Raw genomic sequence first — 19,681 nt, 5'->3', positions numbered from 1 at the left:
AAAGTTATGTTAATTAATCATTAATTTAAGTTTCTCTATTTTTCTCCTCTAATACTTGTTCATTGAAACTCTGTGGTAGTTCTTAAAAGGTTTAGGAGTCGGATCTTGATTGAAATCAGTGGGAGTTTTGTTAAAGATTTCAGTGGAAGAAAGTTTATAATGAAAAGAAATTGGGGTTTACTAATAGGTCCTTATTGAAATATGTAATTAATAATAAAGGTCAGTTTATTTAAATTTCCTTTCAGAACTACTCACCAAAACTTCAAAGAATATGTGAAACAATGGGGTACTTCTTTCAAGTTGTTCATTTTCCAGTAGAAAATGGAAATCATTTCCAGGCTGTGAGAAAATGGGAAATTGAGAAAAGTTCCTTAGTCATTTTGTTCATACATTTAACTTTGCCAAGGTAAGTTAATAGTTTTGCAGATTGACAAAGCAAAGAGAAACTGATAATTTATGTACAGCACATAGCTTATTAACATGTATGCAGTGTTCCACTTACAGCATTTTTTAAGCTAGTTTCTTCTAACAAATCTTCCTTCAGACTTTAGATTTTCTAGCACAGACAGTTAAGAGAAAGCAGCTTCTTTCTGAGGTTTCCCTGTTCCTGTGGCTCTAGATTCTATTAAAATACAACATAAAAGAGCCACCATAATCTGCAAATTTCTTGCTTTCCAAGAACAGCTTTTTGCTGTTCATAGTGATAGAATCATAGAAATTAGAGATGGCATGTGTGAACATCTTCTGTGTGTTCTATTTGCTTATCTGTCTATTCACCTGCCTATATTACCTCTGTTTTATTTGGTCGCATATTCTTTTTGTCTCTCTAAGTCACTTCTCAGTTAATTTCCTGGCTCTTCAGTGCAGTGTCTTGCCCTTGCCTGTTGTGATGTAATTTACTAAATCCATGATATTTTATAACAACTGGTAGTGCAGTGCTTTTCACTTGTACAGTAGATAATTGGTCGTCTTATTAGAAGAAAAATAATTTCCTAACCCAAAAGTATTGAATTAAGGATAATGTTACAATTCAGTTGTGATTGTTTCTATTTTGCAGCTTGGACTTTTTTTCTTTTTGGCTGTATACCATGAAGGAGGAAGAAAAGAGGGATTAGAAGTGAAAATACTAAATAATAGGCATAGAGTCGTCATTTTCAATATGTCCTTATACAGTTGGACAGCCATTTTGATAATCTCTGTCAGGATATTGTCTGACCCATAATCTTATCAGCAAGAGGCCAGGAACAGTCTAGATTTTGGCCTTTTAATGAACTATGACATTACTACATTAAGTGTCTGAAGTTTAGCTGCCTTTGGAGTTGAGCGAGGATTGGGGAAGAAAACTGGGAGATGAATAAATTGATTCATATGGAACTCTGTCAGCTTTGGTCAGGAATTTGGGATGAGGCTTCTCTAGCTTTTTGAGTCTGCTTAGCAAAGGAGCAACATATGGAACATCAGTCAGGAATGTGTCCCTCTCCTAAACAAAAAAAGGTATCTACAGTGTATGTTGTTATGTGCCATTGAACTGTCACACAAAGGGTTAAGTTTTGAATCCCGGCGATTTTCCTTTTGCCGTTTTGCTAGCACCCCTGTTCGGATGTGGAGGCGTCTAGCCTATAAACTAAATATCTGACTAAAAAGGTTTTTTTTGCTAATGGGCAAAAAGGCTAATTAACAACTTGCTAATTGATAATACTGCTGACTAACTAATGCTAGCACTGTGTGCAAAGAAGCAGGCTCACAGAGACACTACAGGGGTTCCATCTCGCTGGCACAGGTGGTAAAAAAGAACTGAGGGAAAATTGGGTCCGCTCTGCCCTTTATGTCCTTGGAGAAGTGCGGGGCAATGCAAAGATATTGAAAGCGTTTCAGGCCCTGCTGACATGGCTGGCCAAAAGAATCTAATCTTGTGTGCATGGGCTACATGCAGGTAAAAACCCCTCCTGTTGAGGCAGTAATAACCCCTCAACACAGGTGCAAACCTATGCACCTTGCATATGCATACAGGGGGCGGCAAACAATTCCCCTACGCCGCTCAGCATCTGACCTTGCTGCACAGTCAATAAGTTCGGATGGCGTGAGCCCAACAGGGACAGACGGCCCCACGGACAGTCCTCCTCCAACACCCCAATAGAGATTTCAAAAGGTCTCTTACCTCTATTGTGGCGCCATGGGGTTCGAAGGGGAACGATCCGTAGTAACTGCCGGTGCCTCTGAGGGCGTTGCCATCCCGGACGAGCCCCCAAATTGTCGGAGAAAAACTGAGTTCTCACTCTTTTGTTTGGGTGCAGCAAGTCAGAAGCTTTATTAACTCTCACAGTGTGCAGAGGGAGAGAGCTAAGCAGGTCTCTCTCCCTGGTACCTAATTACAGCAAGCATTTATACCTTTCATAACAAAAATAATGAGGGACAGCTGCATCTTGTTATACATATGTCATCTTGATATTTTACTTCCTTAATTGTTTTGACTCTTGCTAACAAGCAATATTTTCTATACCTTATCTACACAAGGTCTTCTACACCTTATCTATACAAGGTCACAATAACTCCTCACACAGTACTTTCTCACCTGCCTCTCACATTCCTCGCTTCTACAAATCTCGCGTTATCAGGCCTACAGTTAGCCTGACTCTTGCTAACAAACTGTCTTGCATTGCAGTTCTTTTCTGACAGTTCTGTTTCTGCTTCCACAATGTGGACAATACATCTCAGAGAAGAATGAGAGCTTCCTGACAACAATATTAATTTAAATAGTTTCTTGTACAAAAAGTGAGATTAAGATTATAATGCCTCATGTGGGGAAGATTGCACCTATCTGCTAGTTTGTCTCCCTTGAGGCTGGCTCTGTATGTAGCATAATAGATTCAGAAGGCAGAACTTTCAGGAATAAATATAGATATTCCTTCATACAAGTACAGTGCATTGTCCAGATTCAAGATGGGAGCATAATTTGTCCATTTTGATGAGCCTTAACGCTGTAAAATCCTGACCTTACTTCTAATGAGGACAAAGGGAGTTTTCCCTTTGACTTTAGGGAGCAGGACAGGGCATTCAAATAATTGATGACAGTGTGTCAATACATTTGACATTTGTTAATAATGACTTATGACTCTATTCTCATGTGTATGAAAAGCTAATGCAGAATTATTACTGTTTAATCTGAGTACCAGTATGAGAGGGTTTGTAGAAAATAGACTTTTGAAAACAATAATGTGTAAACCTGCTACTGAAAGAATATTAATATCTACAGTCCAATTAGCAACAAGAGAACTTTTTTCCATTTTCTTGGCCAGACTTTGGATATCCTCTGTTTAAATGTCTGGCTGCCTCCGTGGTAAAAGGCATGCTCTTTCAATTAGATTTTGCAGTGAAACCCATCCTTAGAGTTTATGTTGATTGAACTGTGTACTGCAACAGTGTAATATAGTTCAAGAATGCTGATTTCCAATCTAGCTGTTTGCTGGAGGACTGTGAAGAAGCTTTATTGAAAAATCCTGAAGGAAAGCCCCGGCTGATTTACCGCAGAATAGAAGATGGCAAAGTCAGTTCAGACCCTGTGCAGCAGTTAACTGAGCAAGTTTGTTATGTGAACAAAGCAAAGGTACAACATGTAGAAGGTTGTTATGTTTCAGAGATTTGTTGTCCTCTTATTTTGTAGCATAAAACTCGTAACTTCGGATATTACAAGAAATTGCATAACGCATCCTTTGTTATGACATCTTTTGTGAACAGGTGTATGGTGTTGAATTTTATGAAATTGTAGTTTTAAAAAATTGAGCACTGTGCCTGTACAGAAACTTGAACAAAGTTTTATTCTCAGCTGCACAGAGGGGTGCAACTGAGCAGAATTTGGCTCTAAATTTCTTACAGAATCCTTATGGAAAAAATGCTATAAGATTTAATAGAAAAGAACTGTTCTATATTATTTTAGATAATCCTCTGGGGAAAAAAACAACCCTGCCATAGAATTCTTTGGAATGATTTAAAAAAATGTATATACGAGGGGCATCCTCTGTTTAAATTCTATACTATACTGTAATTCCCATAGAATACTATTAAATTTTTATATGCTAAATCCCTATTACATTTTACAGGACTTTCCAATTAGAGAAATAGTCTAACCACATCATTAATGATACATTTTCCTGTAGTGTTTTTTTGTATATCATCAAAACAAAGGAACTCCTCCTCCTGCCTGTGGGTTGACTACTCAAATAAGGAAAAGGACAACAAACAAATAATCCCCTAAAGCATACAAGGCATTCCAGGCTCTGCTTGAGTACACTCTCCTGGCAGCCATCTTCCCTTAGAAGCTGACTTCTTCTTACAGGCACCTTCATTAGCAATGAAACGCAGCTGCCCTAGTAAATCATTCTCCAGATGTCCTCTCTTAGCTTCCATGAGCTGAGAGGGGAACCCTCCTGGGTCCTAGCTCATTGTGAAGCCTTCCTATCCACTGCCAAGGTATCTATGGTGAGGTGGAAGCATCTCATTTTTAAATGAAATTCTGTCTTACGGTGCCAGAGGGTAAGCCTCCAAAGTATTTTTCATTTTGAAAGGTGGCGAATGTTGTTCTGGAAAGAATATAAGCTTTGGATATATTTTATATCTACATGCCTCAGTAACTGCATCTGTGTTTAATAGTCAATCCTAGAGTTGCTTCATACTTTGTCATTAACTTTTTCAGCTCATTGATCACATGGGAGGAGTGGAAGAAGGAGCGTATGAAACTTATAATTGTGTGGAAAAGATCATTAAACAGGTAGAGTACATGATGCATGTATTCCACATGAAAGGCTACTTTGCGCATTCCTGCTTACAATTCGAATGATAGACTCTGGGGCAGTGCCATCCAGGGCTTTACAAAATTGCCATATTGCCAGTACTCTGCAAGCACTGTAGTAAATCCACAGTCTATTTAATAATCTATTTATATTCACTACAAATGAGTGATGTTTTGTCATAATTCAAAGGCCTCCATATGTTTCAGCATTTTTAATACCTGGAAGTAAGTACACAACTGCATAAAATAGTTTAAGACCTATGCTACTGTAGGCAACCTCCATTATGGGAAAACTGAAAGCAGTTTCTTGAGATCTCAGTATAAAGTGTCACTAGGACTCATTTGGTCACATTCTCTGCTGGCGTAAATGGGCACAGATCCATTGACATGAATAGAATTCACTCATCTACCCCTGCATTGTTACCTAAAGCGGGAAGGGATATAGTGCATAAAAACTGTCCTGTCCAGTGTGTGTCAGTATGGTATGCAGCCCATACTATATGGAATACATTTCATGCCACAAATGTAAGTCCAAAATGAAATGCAAGCGGTGCCCACTGCCTAGTTGAAAGAATCTGGGGCAATGATAGCATATACTTTTAAGGAATAAGTTACAATATTTCCATGTGGTTTGTTTCTTACACAGGATATATTTGGCTGTGAAAGCACAGAAGTAGAAGGCAAGGATTTGGGTAATAAAGAGGAATCCACTGCACCCGAAGAGGAAGTTTTTGGAGATGTACTATGGGATGCACATGATGAACAAGAACAGATGGAAGCTTTCCAGCAGGCTTCTAACTCAACATGTGAACTAGGATTTGAGAAAGTAAGCAGATAGAAATGTCTTTTGATTAAGGGAAATAAATGGCTCTCTGTTTCATGTGCAGCAATGATGCTGTTATATGGAAGGACCTATGTTTGAGAACAACCTTGGGGCGTTTACACCTTAGGCTAGAGGAGACCATATGTGTTAGACAGATGACATATTTAGTTTCTGGAACAATGCCAGTTATGTCTGTCTTAAAGTTTCACTGATGAAGAAATGGTCCTTGTTTCTCCATTGGAGGAAATGTTGCCGTGGTAGCATGCCGTCTAGAAATAAGGGGTTCTCTTAGAAGGTGAGTAACACACCATACTTTGAAGCCTAAATAAAAGGCCTCAAACAGCTTTTTGAAGCAAATGAAAGCCCTGTCTCAATACAGAGAATTAGGTCTGTTGGAATTGGATAATGAAAAGACTATCATATAGTTCCACAATCTTAATGTATCTGAGTCTGTGTGAGAGAAAGACATAGTAAAATATTTAATTATTTAAAAATAAAGGGGTACTGAAATGCTCAGTACTTCCTGGACTGCCTCACCTGTAAACCCTTGTAAAACTATGAGTGTCAAAAACAGAGTTCTGTTGGAGGAGAAGGTTTTTGTGTTTTGTGTATTATATTTTGGAGTTTTAGATGTGTGGAGGCTGGTAGGGGCAGTGTGCTGGGAGAGAAGCTGAGCCCTGATTAGGGGGCGGGGCTTCCCTGCCTAGGGGTCCTATAAAGGTAGCTAGCCAGTCAGGCAGCGGCATAGACAGCCGCAGCGGCACAGAAGCCAGCAAACAGAGCTGTAAAGAGGGGAGTTTCGGTGGGAGTTTGCAAGGGGAGTGTCTGGGGGAGACTAAGGGAGGCAGGAAGAGGAATAGACAGGCTAGTGAAGGGAGGGGGTGGTGGTGTGCCAGTGTTTTGGTGCCTGCTGTGTGTGTGTCTTTTTTTTTTTTTTTTTTTTCCCCTCCTTTCTCTGTGGCTGGTGGTGGTTTGGTTTGTATTTCCCGGACTAACAGGTTTTAGGTGGGAAGGCTATGACCGATACAGAGGCAGCAGTGGAAGACACAATGAGGATGACTGGATGTGGAAGCTGCGGCATATACAGGATCCTGGAGGGGGTATCTGAAAAGAGTTTCATCTGCATGAAGTGCTGCCTGATAGAGCTGATGGAAGAAAAGATCCGAGGATTGGAGATGCAGGTGGAAACTCTGGTTGAGTTTAGAAGGGGGTTCGAGCAGATGATGGAGCAAAGACAGGAGGAGGCTGAAGGAAAAAGCTCAGACTTGCAGATGGAAACAGGACCACAGAATTCTGAGGGAAGACTGTTGGATGAGGAAAGTGGACAGTGGAAGCATGTGACTAAGAGAACCAGGCAGAGGAAAAGACGGGCTAGTGAATGAGAAATAGAGCTCAGGAACAGGTTTGCGGAGTTGGAAAATGAAGAAGGGGCACAGCAGGTGGATGCAGAAGGTGAGAGGGCAAGGAAGAAGAGAAGAGCAGCTAGTCCTATAAGAAGAGGGGAAGAGTCAATGGAGATAACACCAAATATGAGCCCCAGGAGGATACGGGATGGGTTGCGAAGGATTACAAGGGACAATAGAAATCGAGAGGACTTGCACCCAGAGGGAGCAGGGGATAGACCGGAGAATCGCACCATTACCAGGAAAAGGCAGGTCTACGTGATTGGGGACTCCTTACTGAGAAGAATAGACAGGTCTGGAACTAGAGCTGATCCGGAGAACAGAAGGGTGTGCTGTCTGCCGGGTGCTAAGATAAAGTATGTGGACCTGAGGCTGAAAAGGAGCCTAACGGGAGCGGGAAAGAATCTGCTGATTGTCCTTCATGTGGGAACAAACGATACGGCTAGATTCTCGCTGGAACGTATCAAGGGAGACTATGCCAGGCTGGGGAAGACGCTTAAGGAAATTGAGGCTCAGGTGATCTTCAGTGGGATTCTGCCTGTTCCTAGAGAAGGGCATCAAAGGTGTGACAAAATTATGGCGATCAACAGATGGCTCAGGCAGTGGTGCTATAAGGAGGGCTTTGGGATGTATGGCCACTGGGAAGCATTCATGGACAGAGGACTGTTCTCTCGGGATGGACTTCACCTGAGTAAGGAGGGAAATAGACTTCTAGGATGGAGGCTGGCGCAACTGATGAAGAGAGCTTTAAACTAGAAATTTGGGGGAGATGGTTGGGAGATGTCCAAGTAATCTCCACGCCGGAATTTAACATTGAAAAGGAAGAAAACAAAGTAAGAAAGGATACAGTCGTGGGTATGAGAATGGACGTAAGGAGGAAGGGTTGTGTAGATACCAGTCTAATAGGTGACACTGGCGGTAGAATGTCTGTGCCTAATCGGGTAAAGAATGTCAGTGAAGCCAAACGGCAAAAATTAAGATGTATGTATACTAATGCGAGGAGCCTAGGTAACAAAATAGAGGAACTAGAGCTACTGGTGCAGGAAGTGAAACCGGATATTATAGGGTTAACAGAAACATGGTGGAATAGTAGTCATGACTGGAGTACAGGTATTGAAGGCTATGTGCTGTTTAGGAAAGACAGAAATAAAGGCAAAGGTGGTGGAGTAGCATTGTATATCAATGATGAGGTAGACTGTAAAGAAATAAGAACTGATGGAATGGAGAAGACAGAGTCTCTCTGGGCAAAAATCACATTGGGAAAGAAAGCTACTAGAGCCTTCCCTGAGATACTGCTTGGGGTGTGCTACAGACTGCCGGGATCCAATTTGGATATGGATGGAGACCTCTTTAATCTTTTTAATGAAGTAAACACTAATGGGAATTGTGTGATCATGGGAGACTTTAACTTCCCAGATATAGACTGGAGGACAAGTGCTAGTAATAATAATAATAGGGCTCAGATTTTCCTGGATGCGATAGCTGATGGATTCCTTCACCAAGTAGTTGAAGAACCAATAAGAGGGGATGCCATTTTAGATTTGGTTTTGGTGAGTAGTGAGGACCTCATAGAAGAAATGGTTGTAGGGGACAACCTTGGTTCGAGCGATCATGAGCTAATTCAGTTCAAACTAGATGGAAGGATAAACAAAAATAGATCTGGGACTAGGGTTTTTGATTTTAAAAGGGCTAACTTTAAAGAATTAAGGAAATTAGTTAGGGAAGTGGATTGGACTGAAGAACTTGTGGATCTAAAGGCGGAGGAGGCCTGGAATTACTTCAAGTCAAAGTTGCAGAAACTATCAGAAGCCTGCATCCCAAGAAAGGGGAAAAAATTCATAGGCAGGAGTTGTAGACCAAGCTGGATGAGCAAGCATCTCAGAGAGGTGATTAAGAAAAAGCAGAAAGCCTACAAGGAGTGTAAAATGGGAGGGATTAGCAAGGAAAGCTACCTTATTGAGGTCAGAACATGCAGGGATAAAGTGAGAAAGGCCAAAAGCCATGTAGAGTTGGACCTTGCAAAGGGAATTAAAACTAATAGTAAAAGGTTCTATAGCCATATAAATAAGAAGAAAAGAGAGAAGAAGTGGGACCACTAAACACTGAGGATGGAGTGGAGGTTAAGGATAATCTAGACATGGCCCAATATCTAAACAAATACTTTGCCTCGGTCTTTAATGAGGCTAATGAGGAGCTTAGGGATAATGGTAGGATGACGAATGAGGAGATGGAGGTAGATATTACCGCATCCGAGGTAGAAGCCAAACTCGAACACCTTAATGGGACTAAATCGGGGGGCCCAGATAATCTTCATCCAAGAAAATTAAAGGAACTGGCACATGAAATTGCAAGCCCATTAGCAAGAATTTTTAATGAATCAGTAAACTCAGGGGTTGTACCATACAACTGGAGAATTGCTAACATAGTCCCTATTTTTAAGAAGGGGAAAAAAAGTGATCCGAGTAACTATAGGCCTGTTAGTTTGACATATGTAGTATGCAAGGTCTTGGAAAAAATTTTGAAGGAGAAAGTAGTTAAGGACATTGAGGTCAACGGTAATTGGGACAAAATACAACATGGCTTTACAAAAGGTAGATCATGCCAAACCAACCTAATCTCCTTCTTTGAGAAGGTAACAGATTTTTTAGACAAAGGAAATGCAGTGGATCTAATTTACCTCGATTTCAGTAAGGCATTTGATACAGTTCCACATGGGGAATTATTAGCTAAATTGGAAAAGATGGGGATCAATATGAAAATTTAAAGGTGGATAAGGAACTGGTTAAAGGGGAGACTACAATGGGTCATACTGAAAGGTGAACTGTCAAGCTGGAAGGAAGTTACTAGTGGAGTTCCTCAGGGATCGGTTTTGGGACCAATCTTATTTAATCTTTTTATTACTGACCTTGGCACAAAAAGTGGGAATGTGCTAATAAAGTTTGCGGATGACACAAAGCTGGGAGGTATTGCCAATACAGAGAGGGACCGGGATATCCTACAGGAAGATCTGGATGACCTTGTAAACTGGAGTAATAGTAATAGGATGCAATTTAATAGTGAAAAGTGCAAGGTCATGCATTTAGGGATTAATAACAAGAATTTTGGTTATAAATTGGGGACACATAAATTGGAATTAACAGAGGAGGAGAAGGACCTTGGAGTATTGGTTGATCACAGGATGACTATGAGCCGCCAATGTGATATGGCCGTTAAAAAAGCTAATGCGGTCTTGGGATGCATCAGGCGAGGTATTTCCAGTAAAGATAAGGAGGTGTTAGTACCGTTATACAAGGCACTGGTGAGACCTCATCTGGAATATTGTGTGCAGTTCTGGTCTCCCATGTTTAAGAAGGATGAATTCAAACTGGAACAGGTACAGAGAAGGGCTCCTAGGATGATCCGAGGAATGGAAAACCTGTCTTATGAAAGGAGACTCAAAGAGCTTAGCTTGTTTAGCCTCACCAAAAGAAGGCTGAGGGGAGATATGATTGCTCTTTATAAATATATCAGAGGGATAAATATCAGGGAGGGAGAGGAATTATTCAAGCTTAGTACCAATGTGGACACAAGAACAAATGGATATAAACTGGACATTAGGAAGTTTAGACTTGAAATTAGATGAAGGTTTCTAACCATTAGAGGAGTGAAGTTCTGGAACAGCCCTCCAAGGGGAGTAGTGGGGGCAAAAGACATATCTGTCTTCAAGACTAAGCTTGATAAGTTTATGGAGGGGATGGTATGATGGGATAGCCTAATTTTGGCAATTAATTGATCTTTGATTATTAGCAGGTAAATATGCCCAATGGTCTGTGATGGGATGTTAGATGGGGTGGGATCTGAGTTACTACAGAGAATTCTTTCCTGAGTGCTGGCTGGTGAGTCTTGCCCACATGCTCAGGGTTTATGTGATTGCCATATTTGGGGTCGGGAAGGAATTTTCCTCCGGGGCAGATTGGCAGAGGCCCTGGAGGTTTTTCGCCTTCCTCTGCAGTGTGGGGCACGGTCACTTGCTGGAGGAGTCTCTGCACCTTGACGTCTTTAAACCAGTATTTGAGGACTTCAATAACTCAGGCATAGGTTAGGGATTTGTTACAGGAGTGGGTGGGTGAGATTCTGTGGCCTGCGTTGTGCAGAAGGTCAGACTAGATGATTATAATGGTCCCTTCTGACCTTAAAGTCTATGAGATACACCTAGAAAGGATTGAATTAATATATCTAGAGGAATCTGTGAAAAGTGCCTCTGGTGAGGAATTATGTTGCTGCTTGAATAAGTCGGTGTGCTTTCATGCTGTGGTGTGCTTCCTAGAGGAACTGGCTGACAATGTATGCTTGTGCCTCTTGGAGATGCAGCACGCACAAGCACAGCTCCGAGAAAGCAGGGCAAACGTGGCTATAAGCCATCATTTTGTCTCTGGGATTTTGGGCTGATTGGGAACCAAAATGGCCCATGCTGTAACTGCTCTAAATTACAGCAGTCCTCCCTGAACTGTCTTTGAACTGCTCTGCAACCTGGAGCTTCTCAAAATGGCTGTTGTACCATGCACTATGACTGCACCCCCTGTTCCAGGACTCGTGAGGGGTCCTGTGTAAGCCCTGGTCTATCCACAGTTTTTGTATTGATTGAACTATTTCGGTTAAGGGTATGAATTTTCTACTGAAGTAGTTAAATCAATATAACCCCTAGTTATAGCAGCATGAAGGTGCCTTATACCAGCGCAGCTGTCCCTCCACCCTTTACACGAATAAGCTATACCATTCACCTATAAATGCGTTCACACTGGGGGATTGCACCACTTTAACAACATACGGGAATCGTTAAAGTCGTATAATTTCTTTGTTAGATACAATCTAAGTGAGCCGACAGCTGTCCTATGCAGTACCTGTACCGAGGGAACCCAGGCTCAGGGACTTTTATGGCTCCTCTACACTGCCACAGCAGCACTCAGGGGCTAGGCCGTAACGGGAGAGAATCTCTTCCATGAGGTTTTGGAATGCAAAAATGTAATGATAGAGATCAAATGTGAGGAGTTAGTCCTGGAAAACTGTCCATCTCCTACTGACAGATGTTGTGTCCCATACATTATTGGCAAACCTGATACAGTTTGCTGTGCTGCCTCCAATAGCTGGAACAGAGACAAGTTTGAATGCTGTTTTTCCAGTAAATTTGATTAACTTATTTTAGAAATGGAAATTAAAAAGTTAACACAGAGATAATTCCTTTTCTTAGAATTGTAAGGAATGTGCCCTGCTATTCTTCATTCATATTATTCTGTACTTCTGGCTCTATAAGAATTTGTAGCTTCTAAAAATAGCCAGTTCCATATAATCAAGTATAACTACTTGTAGCAATAGGTGACATGGAATATTAGAGCACTATCCTTTTGTCCTTGGCTATCTATCTTAGTTATTTATGTGCCCCCCACCCGCATCAACATAGTATTTGAGTGCCTGTATTTATCCTCACGACACTCTGTGTGTCAGAGCTATTATCCTCATTTTAGAGATGGGTAACTGAGGCACAGAGAGGCTAAGTGACTTGCCCAAGGTCACACAGAAGTCTGTGATGCAGCAGGGAATTAAACCTAATGCACTAACCACTGGACCATTCTTCCTTTCTTGGAGGTCTACATTCAAATTTGCCTTGTCACACGTCAAAATGAATTTTTGTCTCACTCTAGTCCATAATGGACATTTGCTCACCTCATAAAACCACAACACAATAATTTAGTCCAGTGGGCACTACATTCTCATGAGACACATGTCTGGAACACCACTGGGATCTGGCACGCCAAGATTGCAGTACATTAGCAGAGGTGCAGGGGGAATTGCATGCCTTCTTGTACTAGGTCTTACTGTACCAGTGCTACTAGTCAGTCACATATATTAGTACTGCAAATTCATCCCAAACTAATTTTTAAAAATTATTTTCTGCTTTAAAACTTTTTATGGAAGAGGTATTAAATAGTAGTTTTTAGTGATTCTAGCACTTTCCATTCTTCCTTCCCCATTAAAAAAGCAACAACAAAACCACTTTGTTTCTGTAGCCATATATTTTGTTTTACTCTTAGTCCCTTTGACTTCAATGGAACTAAACATTCTTAAAGTTAAGTATATGCTTAAATATTTGGAGGATGCATTAATCAGTATATTAATTATTCCGTATATGTATTTCTTTAATACTGGAGCCATTGTAACTTAAATTGTTGTGTTTGCAGTATTATGAACGTCTAAATGATCTAGTGGCAGCACCAGCACCCATCCCACCTCTTCTTGTGTCTGGAGGACCAGGCTCTGGCAAATCTCTTCTCCTGTCAAAATGGTATTTTTAAAAATGGTTAATCTTTTTTTAAAATTACACTTCAAACAAGAACAGCACAACATTGGATTGGTAGCAGGAGAAACCAGCATTAGAAAAATACTGAAGTTCTAAAAGCACCCTGTAAAGTCTAGTTCTGTTTTTAGTAACACTTGAATAGTTGTTCCCCTCTAGGCACCATTTACAACCCACAGGGGACAGTGCCACGGAGAACCCCAAACCTCAACTCCTTCACAGGGGTCTGTACACTGTTCTGAGAATGAGGGTGGTGGTGGCTCCAAGGGAAAGTGTCACCTCCGCTAAGTCACCCTGCTGAGGTAAATGGGAGGGAGGATCCAAATCCAGAAACCTATTGTAGAAATGCATCTTGTAGTCTCTCATGATCTACAATAGAACCTGCTGCCATAAAATAAACTGACAGTATTCAGATTAGTAACACTTGAATGCAGATGCCATCAGGGAATTCATTACTGTCCCCTCCCCCAAGGATCTCCTCTTTTTGATGTTTTATCTTTGTAATCTGTGAATGTAACGAGTATCTGAAAATCCCTCTAGTCCAATGGAGATCAAAAGTGAAAATTCTGATGTAAAATATTTAATTATGGATGATTAATTGTCTGACTTATTTTATTATGTATATACCGCACATGCCAAGCTAAAATGTATAATTACATTTGACGAATCTACAATAATATTTTTTGGAAATAAGAATATATTTGCAAAAATGTGGGCTATTGGGAATGTGTGTGTGTTTTTTTTGCCCCATTAGGATTCAACTGCAACAGAAGCATTCACCAAACACACTAATTCTCTATCACTTTGTTGGGAGGCCCATGTCTGCCAGTTCAGAATCTGCACTAATAATTAAACGGCTTACTTTAAAGGTACTCTAGTTATTGTTTAGCACATGTAGCATTGTGTGTGTGTGTGTGTGTGTATGAATCTATTTAAAGTTCTTATGGCCCTGTCTGTACCCAATCAGGGTGATACAGACGACGATTGCCCCCATTTTGTTGAGTTGATCGTATATCAGAAATAAATTAAAATATCCTCTCTGAGGCTTTTCATAATACATTGTCATCAATTATGATTCTGATGAAAAATATTGATGGTTTATAAAGAAAGCCACATAAGCTTCTTTTACTATTTCCTGCCATCTGGCCGAGGAAAGAAGCAGGTGGCATCTGTTTTGTCTATGCATTGAGAAACCTGAAGCTGCATTTGCCAGTTGGCACCACACTGTAGTTGGACTATTGCTCTTCTATGTTAATTTGTTTTAGAAGTACATGTCTGATATGTGTGGAATAAATGAGGGGCCTGATTCTGCCAGGATCTGAGCTCCCTTTATCTTCAAAAGAAGTCACTCAGGGCTGCACAGGACTGAGCCCTTCAGAAAGATTAAATCAGCTCTTCCCTGTGTTGTTAAAAGCCTACACATTTTTATTTATACATTTTCCACACTTCTTATTCCTCAGATGGTCCCATGGGATTTTTAACCTCACGTTGTCCATCTAAAATTAAATATATAAGAACTTCAAAAAAATTCTCCTTTTTTTTTAATTTCTCGCTCCTTATATGCAGTGAAGGGAAAACAACTTTGTATGGACTTGTTTGAAATCAGCTCCCCAGGAGTGAATGATTTTATCTTGGGTCCACCTGTGTCTTTTTGTCCAACTCCCCTAAGCATTTCTTATGATGCAATATTTTTATGCATGTTTGTAATTTTGCAGCTCATGCAGCATTCTTGGTTAGTGTCACCTTTAACATTGGATCCAGCTAAGCTCTTGGAAGAATTTCCTCGTTGGCTGGAAAAACTTTCTGCTCGTCACCAAGGCAGCATTATCATAATTATTGACTCTATAGACCAAATACAGGTACATTTCCAACCTACTTGGCCTTTACAAATGCCAAATAAACTTGAAGTGGTGTATCAGGTTAGTAGTGACAGTGAGACAGAAAAACAATAAGCTTACTATAAGAGAGAAAATAAGTAGAAAATAATTTGCAATTTTACTAGATGAATTAAATTGTCATTTGATTTATCTATAAAACTTGGTATTTCTGGAATTTGCCAGAGCATGTTGCCTTTTGATCTGTCTCATTGCATTGTCTGCTGGGGGTGGATCCAAAATCGTGGACTGATTTGTGGGTCAGGTCACGTATCCAATCTGTAGGTGGTGAGAGTCTACATGATACTATGCTAACTACTTTACTTAAGCTGTCACCATGCTGGTGCATATAGAAAGGGGAGTTTGGCTCTATATAAAAAATGTGGCCCTGAACAATTTTAAGAGAATGGAGGCAATGAAGATTGTTTTCACTGGGCTGAACAGTTAATGAGATGATAGTGATTTGTGGCATTTATTTTTAATGAATTTTGAATTAATGCTCTGAAACTTGTTTTTAAGCAAGCTGAAAAACATATGAAATGGCTGATAGATCCCCTGCCAGTGAATGTAAGGGTGATTGTATCTGTGAACGTGGAAACATGTCCTCAGGCATGGAGGTATGTTGTTCTTTGGGGAGGTTTCAAAGTAGCCTGGGTTTGAATATACTTACATATATATGTTACAGAATAAAATCTGAATCTGATTTTGTATCCACTGAAGTCAGTGGGAATTTTGGATTTGGATTTTCCCCAGTGAACATATTATAATGCATATTAAACATAGGCATGTGCACTTGCAGACTTCCAGTACTTCGATGTAGTCAGCTGTCTTAGGGCAAGGTTAAAAATACAAATGTGACTTTGTATTATTAAAATCTTTTAACAGTAGAAGAGTGTAGTTTCAGATTTCTGCATTGATATCTTCTTTTTTTCCCCTTCAAGTAGTTAGGTCTCTTTTCTTTCACATACTATTTTGCTGGATTTTAATGTAATTTTGTTCTCTCCCACTAAAAGGTTGTGGCCAACTCTTCATCTTGAGCCATTGAATTCTAAAGATGTGAAATATCTCATTAGTGCAGAATGTAGCTGTGCAGATGTTAAATTGACCAAAGAACAGGTATGTCTGTTGTAATTCTGTTGAAAGTATTTCACTCTAGAGTCTAGTATAAATATTTATAAAGATGTGGAAGAGTAAAATGAGCTGACAAAAGCTTATTTTTGTTAATGTTTCAATAGCCAGGAAAATGTGTTTTATTTAGTTAACTTATAGCCGTTTTACACAGGATTTGGTGTAAATATTTTTATCCAGAGGCTGATAGCACCAAATTCAGATGGAATCATAGGCGCCGACTTGAGCACCCACGGAAAAAAATTGGTGGGTGCTTAGCACCCACCGGCAGTTCCCCGCCCCACCCCCCCGCTCCAGCTTACCTCTACCTCCGCGAGTGCGCTGCTGCGTCCTGCTTTTCCTCCCTCCCTCCCAGCGCTTGCACCGCGAAACAGCTGATTCTCGGGGCAGGGAGGGAGGGGGAACGCGGCACGCTGGGAGAAGAGGTGGGGACGGGGCGGGGATTTGGGAAGGGATCCAATAGGGGCAGGAAGGGGGTGGAGCTAGGGTGGGGACTTTAGGGATGGGGTTGGGATGGGAGCGGGGCCAGGAGCAGGGAAAGGGTGGAGTTGGGGCGGGGCCAGGGGCAGGGAAAGGGTGGAGTTGGGGCGGGGCCAGGGGCAGGGAAAGGGGCGGGGGGGCGCGGGCACCCACCGGCGCCGGAGAAAGTTGGTGCCTATGGATGGAATAGTATAAATTACTAGTAAAGGAACTATACTTTTACCCATCTTTCTGCAGACATGTCCTCCTGTTTAGTATAATATGTATTTGCAGTAAAAATGCTTGGAAATGTGCAAGGAAGCCATTTTGAATCCTATCCATGGAGCCTGATCCTAGCAAGGTGCCGATCATCTCCTGAGATGATCTAGCCCTATTTGATCCTTAACTTGAAAGGAAGCCGCCACTTGTATATATCCCACATCATGGAAAAACACACAACGTTTTGTACACTAGTCATGATGTGCTTTTTTAACATCCACAATCTGTGTTTTAGTGTCAAATCCTTAACTCCTCAGAGTGCTTAATATTACATTGGCTTATAATGTTTCTTTAAACACTTGTTTTAGGAGAAGAAACTTGAGAAACACTGTCGTTCTGCCACAACTTGCAATGCTTTGTATGTCACTCTTTTGGGCAAAATGATTGCTTGGTAAGTTGAGATGGCCTGACATTATTGTGCGAGTCTGTAGATTTTAAAAATACAAATTGCTTTATCAGCATATCAGAAAATGTTCAATTGAAAAAGAATTATTCTTTGTTGAAATGAAACTGCTTTAGCAGAAGAAAATAGAAAGTTATTTCCCCCATTTTTCTATAAAAAAGAAAAGAAAGCAGCACTATACAGAATTAATGGTCTATCTCATTTTGATGCTAAATATTTAGGTACCCACTGAATCTGAATATAGTATATTATCCTCTCCCTATTCTGAATCCAGGTCTCTCTCCATCCTTTTGCTTCACTCTTCTTTTTGTAGCTGTCAGTCCCTTTATTCCCTTTTTAAATATTAATTGGGAAGTATTCCTTTTATATTGAAAGGTGCTTTGTCTGTGGGCTGATGTGCCTGATGCTTTGCATCCTAGACTATGTCTACACTGCGTTGCAGTGTGGACTAGGGGGGTGTAAACTCCAGTGTGCACCATGAGAATGCTGCTGCTAGTATGAACTAAAAGGTACCTACTGCGCATTAACGTATTTCTCTTCAAACAGGTCTATGTTAATGTGAACTAAGTACCTTTTAGTTTGCGCTAGCAGTGTCCACACGGGACAGTTACAGTGGAACACTTCACACCCACATAGTCCAAGCTTCGGGGCCATGTAGATGAGTCCATAAGATTTTAAGACCAAGGGAGCACCACTATGATCCTCTGGTCTGACCTCCTGCGTAATACAGGACATAAGATTTCACCCTGTAATTCCTGCAGGTGGAGAGGATTCATCCTCCCTACTGTGTCAAAGAACATAACTGAGCACAGCAACTTGTGGCTGATCCAGCACATATCTTTTTGAAAGACCATCAATCTCACTTTAGAGACTCCAAGGGAGGATGCTTGTGATTGGTGGCTCACAATTGCTGCTTGTTCTTTATTATTTAAATATTTTATTTTTAGTTGCTTAGTTGCTGCTGGAGACGCACTTTGTAAAATAAAAGTTTTAATTTGGGAGGGGTTACAAGCTGGGAGGGGTTGCAAGTGATTTGGAGGATAGGACTAAAATTCAAAATGATCTGGACAAACTGGAGAAATGGTCTGAAGTAATAGGATGAAATTCAATAAGGACAAATGCAAAGAACTCCATTTAGGAAGGAACAATCAGTTGCACACATTCAAAATGGGAAATGACTGCCTAGGAAGGAGTACTGCGGAAAGGGATCTAGGAGTCATAGTGGATCACAAGCTAACTATGAGTCAACAGTGTAACACTGTTGCAAAAAAAGCAAACTTCATTCTGGGATGTATTAGCCAGGAGTATTGCAAGCAAGACACGAGCAGTAATTCTTCCGCTCTACTCCGTGCTTATTAGGCCTCAGCTGGAGTATTGTGTCCAGTTCTGAGCGCTACCTTTCAGGAAAGATGTGGACAAATTGGAGAAAGTCCAGAGAAGAGCCACAAAAATGATTAAAGGTCTAGAAAACATGACCTGTGAGGGAAGATTGAAAAAATGGAGTGTGTTTAGTCTGGAGAAGAGAAGACTGAGAGGGGACATGATAACAGTTTTCAAGTACTTAAAGGTTGTTACAAGGTGGGGCGGGGGGGAGAAAATTTGTTCTTAATCTCTGAGACTAGGACAAGAAACAATGGGCTTAAATTGCAGCAAGGGAAGTTTAGGTTGGACATTAGGAAAAACTTCCTAACTGTCAGAGTGGTTAAGCACTGGAATAAATTGCCTAGGGAGGTTGTGGAATCTCCATCATTGGGGATTTTTAAGAGCAGGTTGGACAAACACCTGACAGGGATGGTCTAGATAATACTTAGTCCTGCCTTGAGTGCAGGGGACTGGACTAGGTGACCTCTCAAGGTCCCTTCCAGTTCTATGATTCTATAAATAAAATCGCAGCATCCAGTTTTACGTTTCTGTCTCTTTATGTGATATAATCTTATTCCCATTCCGTTGCCTGCTAAAGTAAAGGTATCGCTGCTTTTTTTTTTTATTACAAAAGGGAGACACTTATGGCATATGTTGGTAGTTGTGTTCAGGTGTTAAATTCTTTGGATTCTAATCCTGCAAGATGCTGCCCACCTCCTGAAGCAGGGCCAGCTCCAGGCACCAGCTTAACAAGCAGGTGCTTGGGGCGGCCAAAGGAGAGGGGCAGCACCTGCGGCAATTCGGGGGCGGCAGGTCCCTCACTCCCTCTAGGA

The 19,681-nt window shown here is 40.9% G+C and overlaps 1 protein-coding gene across 1 annotated transcript in view; it reads left to right on the top strand.

Annotated features, from left to right (window-relative positions):
- Positions 1-19,681, top strand: part of LOC112121903 (nephrocystin-3-like) — a 47,497-nt gene that overhangs the window by 8,534 nt on the left and 19,282 nt on the right. Inside the window, exons 6-15 of the mRNA XM_029914273.1 lie at positions 246-406; positions 3,457-3,604; positions 4,691-4,765; positions 5,433-5,612; positions 13,228-13,331; positions 14,098-14,212; positions 15,059-15,202; positions 15,737-15,834; positions 16,231-16,333; positions 17,392-17,474. Coding sequence (XP_029770133.1) covers positions 246-406; positions 3,457-3,604; positions 4,691-4,765; positions 5,433-5,612; positions 13,228-13,331; positions 14,098-14,212; positions 15,059-15,202; positions 15,737-15,834; positions 16,231-16,333; positions 17,392-17,474 — 1,211 coding nt within the window. The remainder of the gene's footprint in view (positions 1-245; positions 407-3,456; positions 3,605-4,690; positions 4,766-5,432; positions 5,613-13,227; positions 13,332-14,097; positions 14,213-15,058; positions 15,203-15,736; positions 15,835-16,230; positions 16,334-17,391; positions 17,475-19,681) is intronic.

The sequence above is a fragment of the Terrapene carolina genome, unplaced genomic scaffold (assembly GCF_002925995.2).
Source record: "Terrapene carolina triunguis isolate 2854851 unplaced genomic scaffold, T_m_triunguis-2.0 Scaffold34029, whole genome shotgun sequence".
Taxonomy (NCBI): Eukaryota; Metazoa; Chordata; order Testudines; family Emydidae; genus Terrapene; species Terrapene triunguis.
The sequence above is the reverse complement of the archived record's forward strand: the minus strand, read 5'-3'. Positions and strand labels throughout refer to the sequence as shown.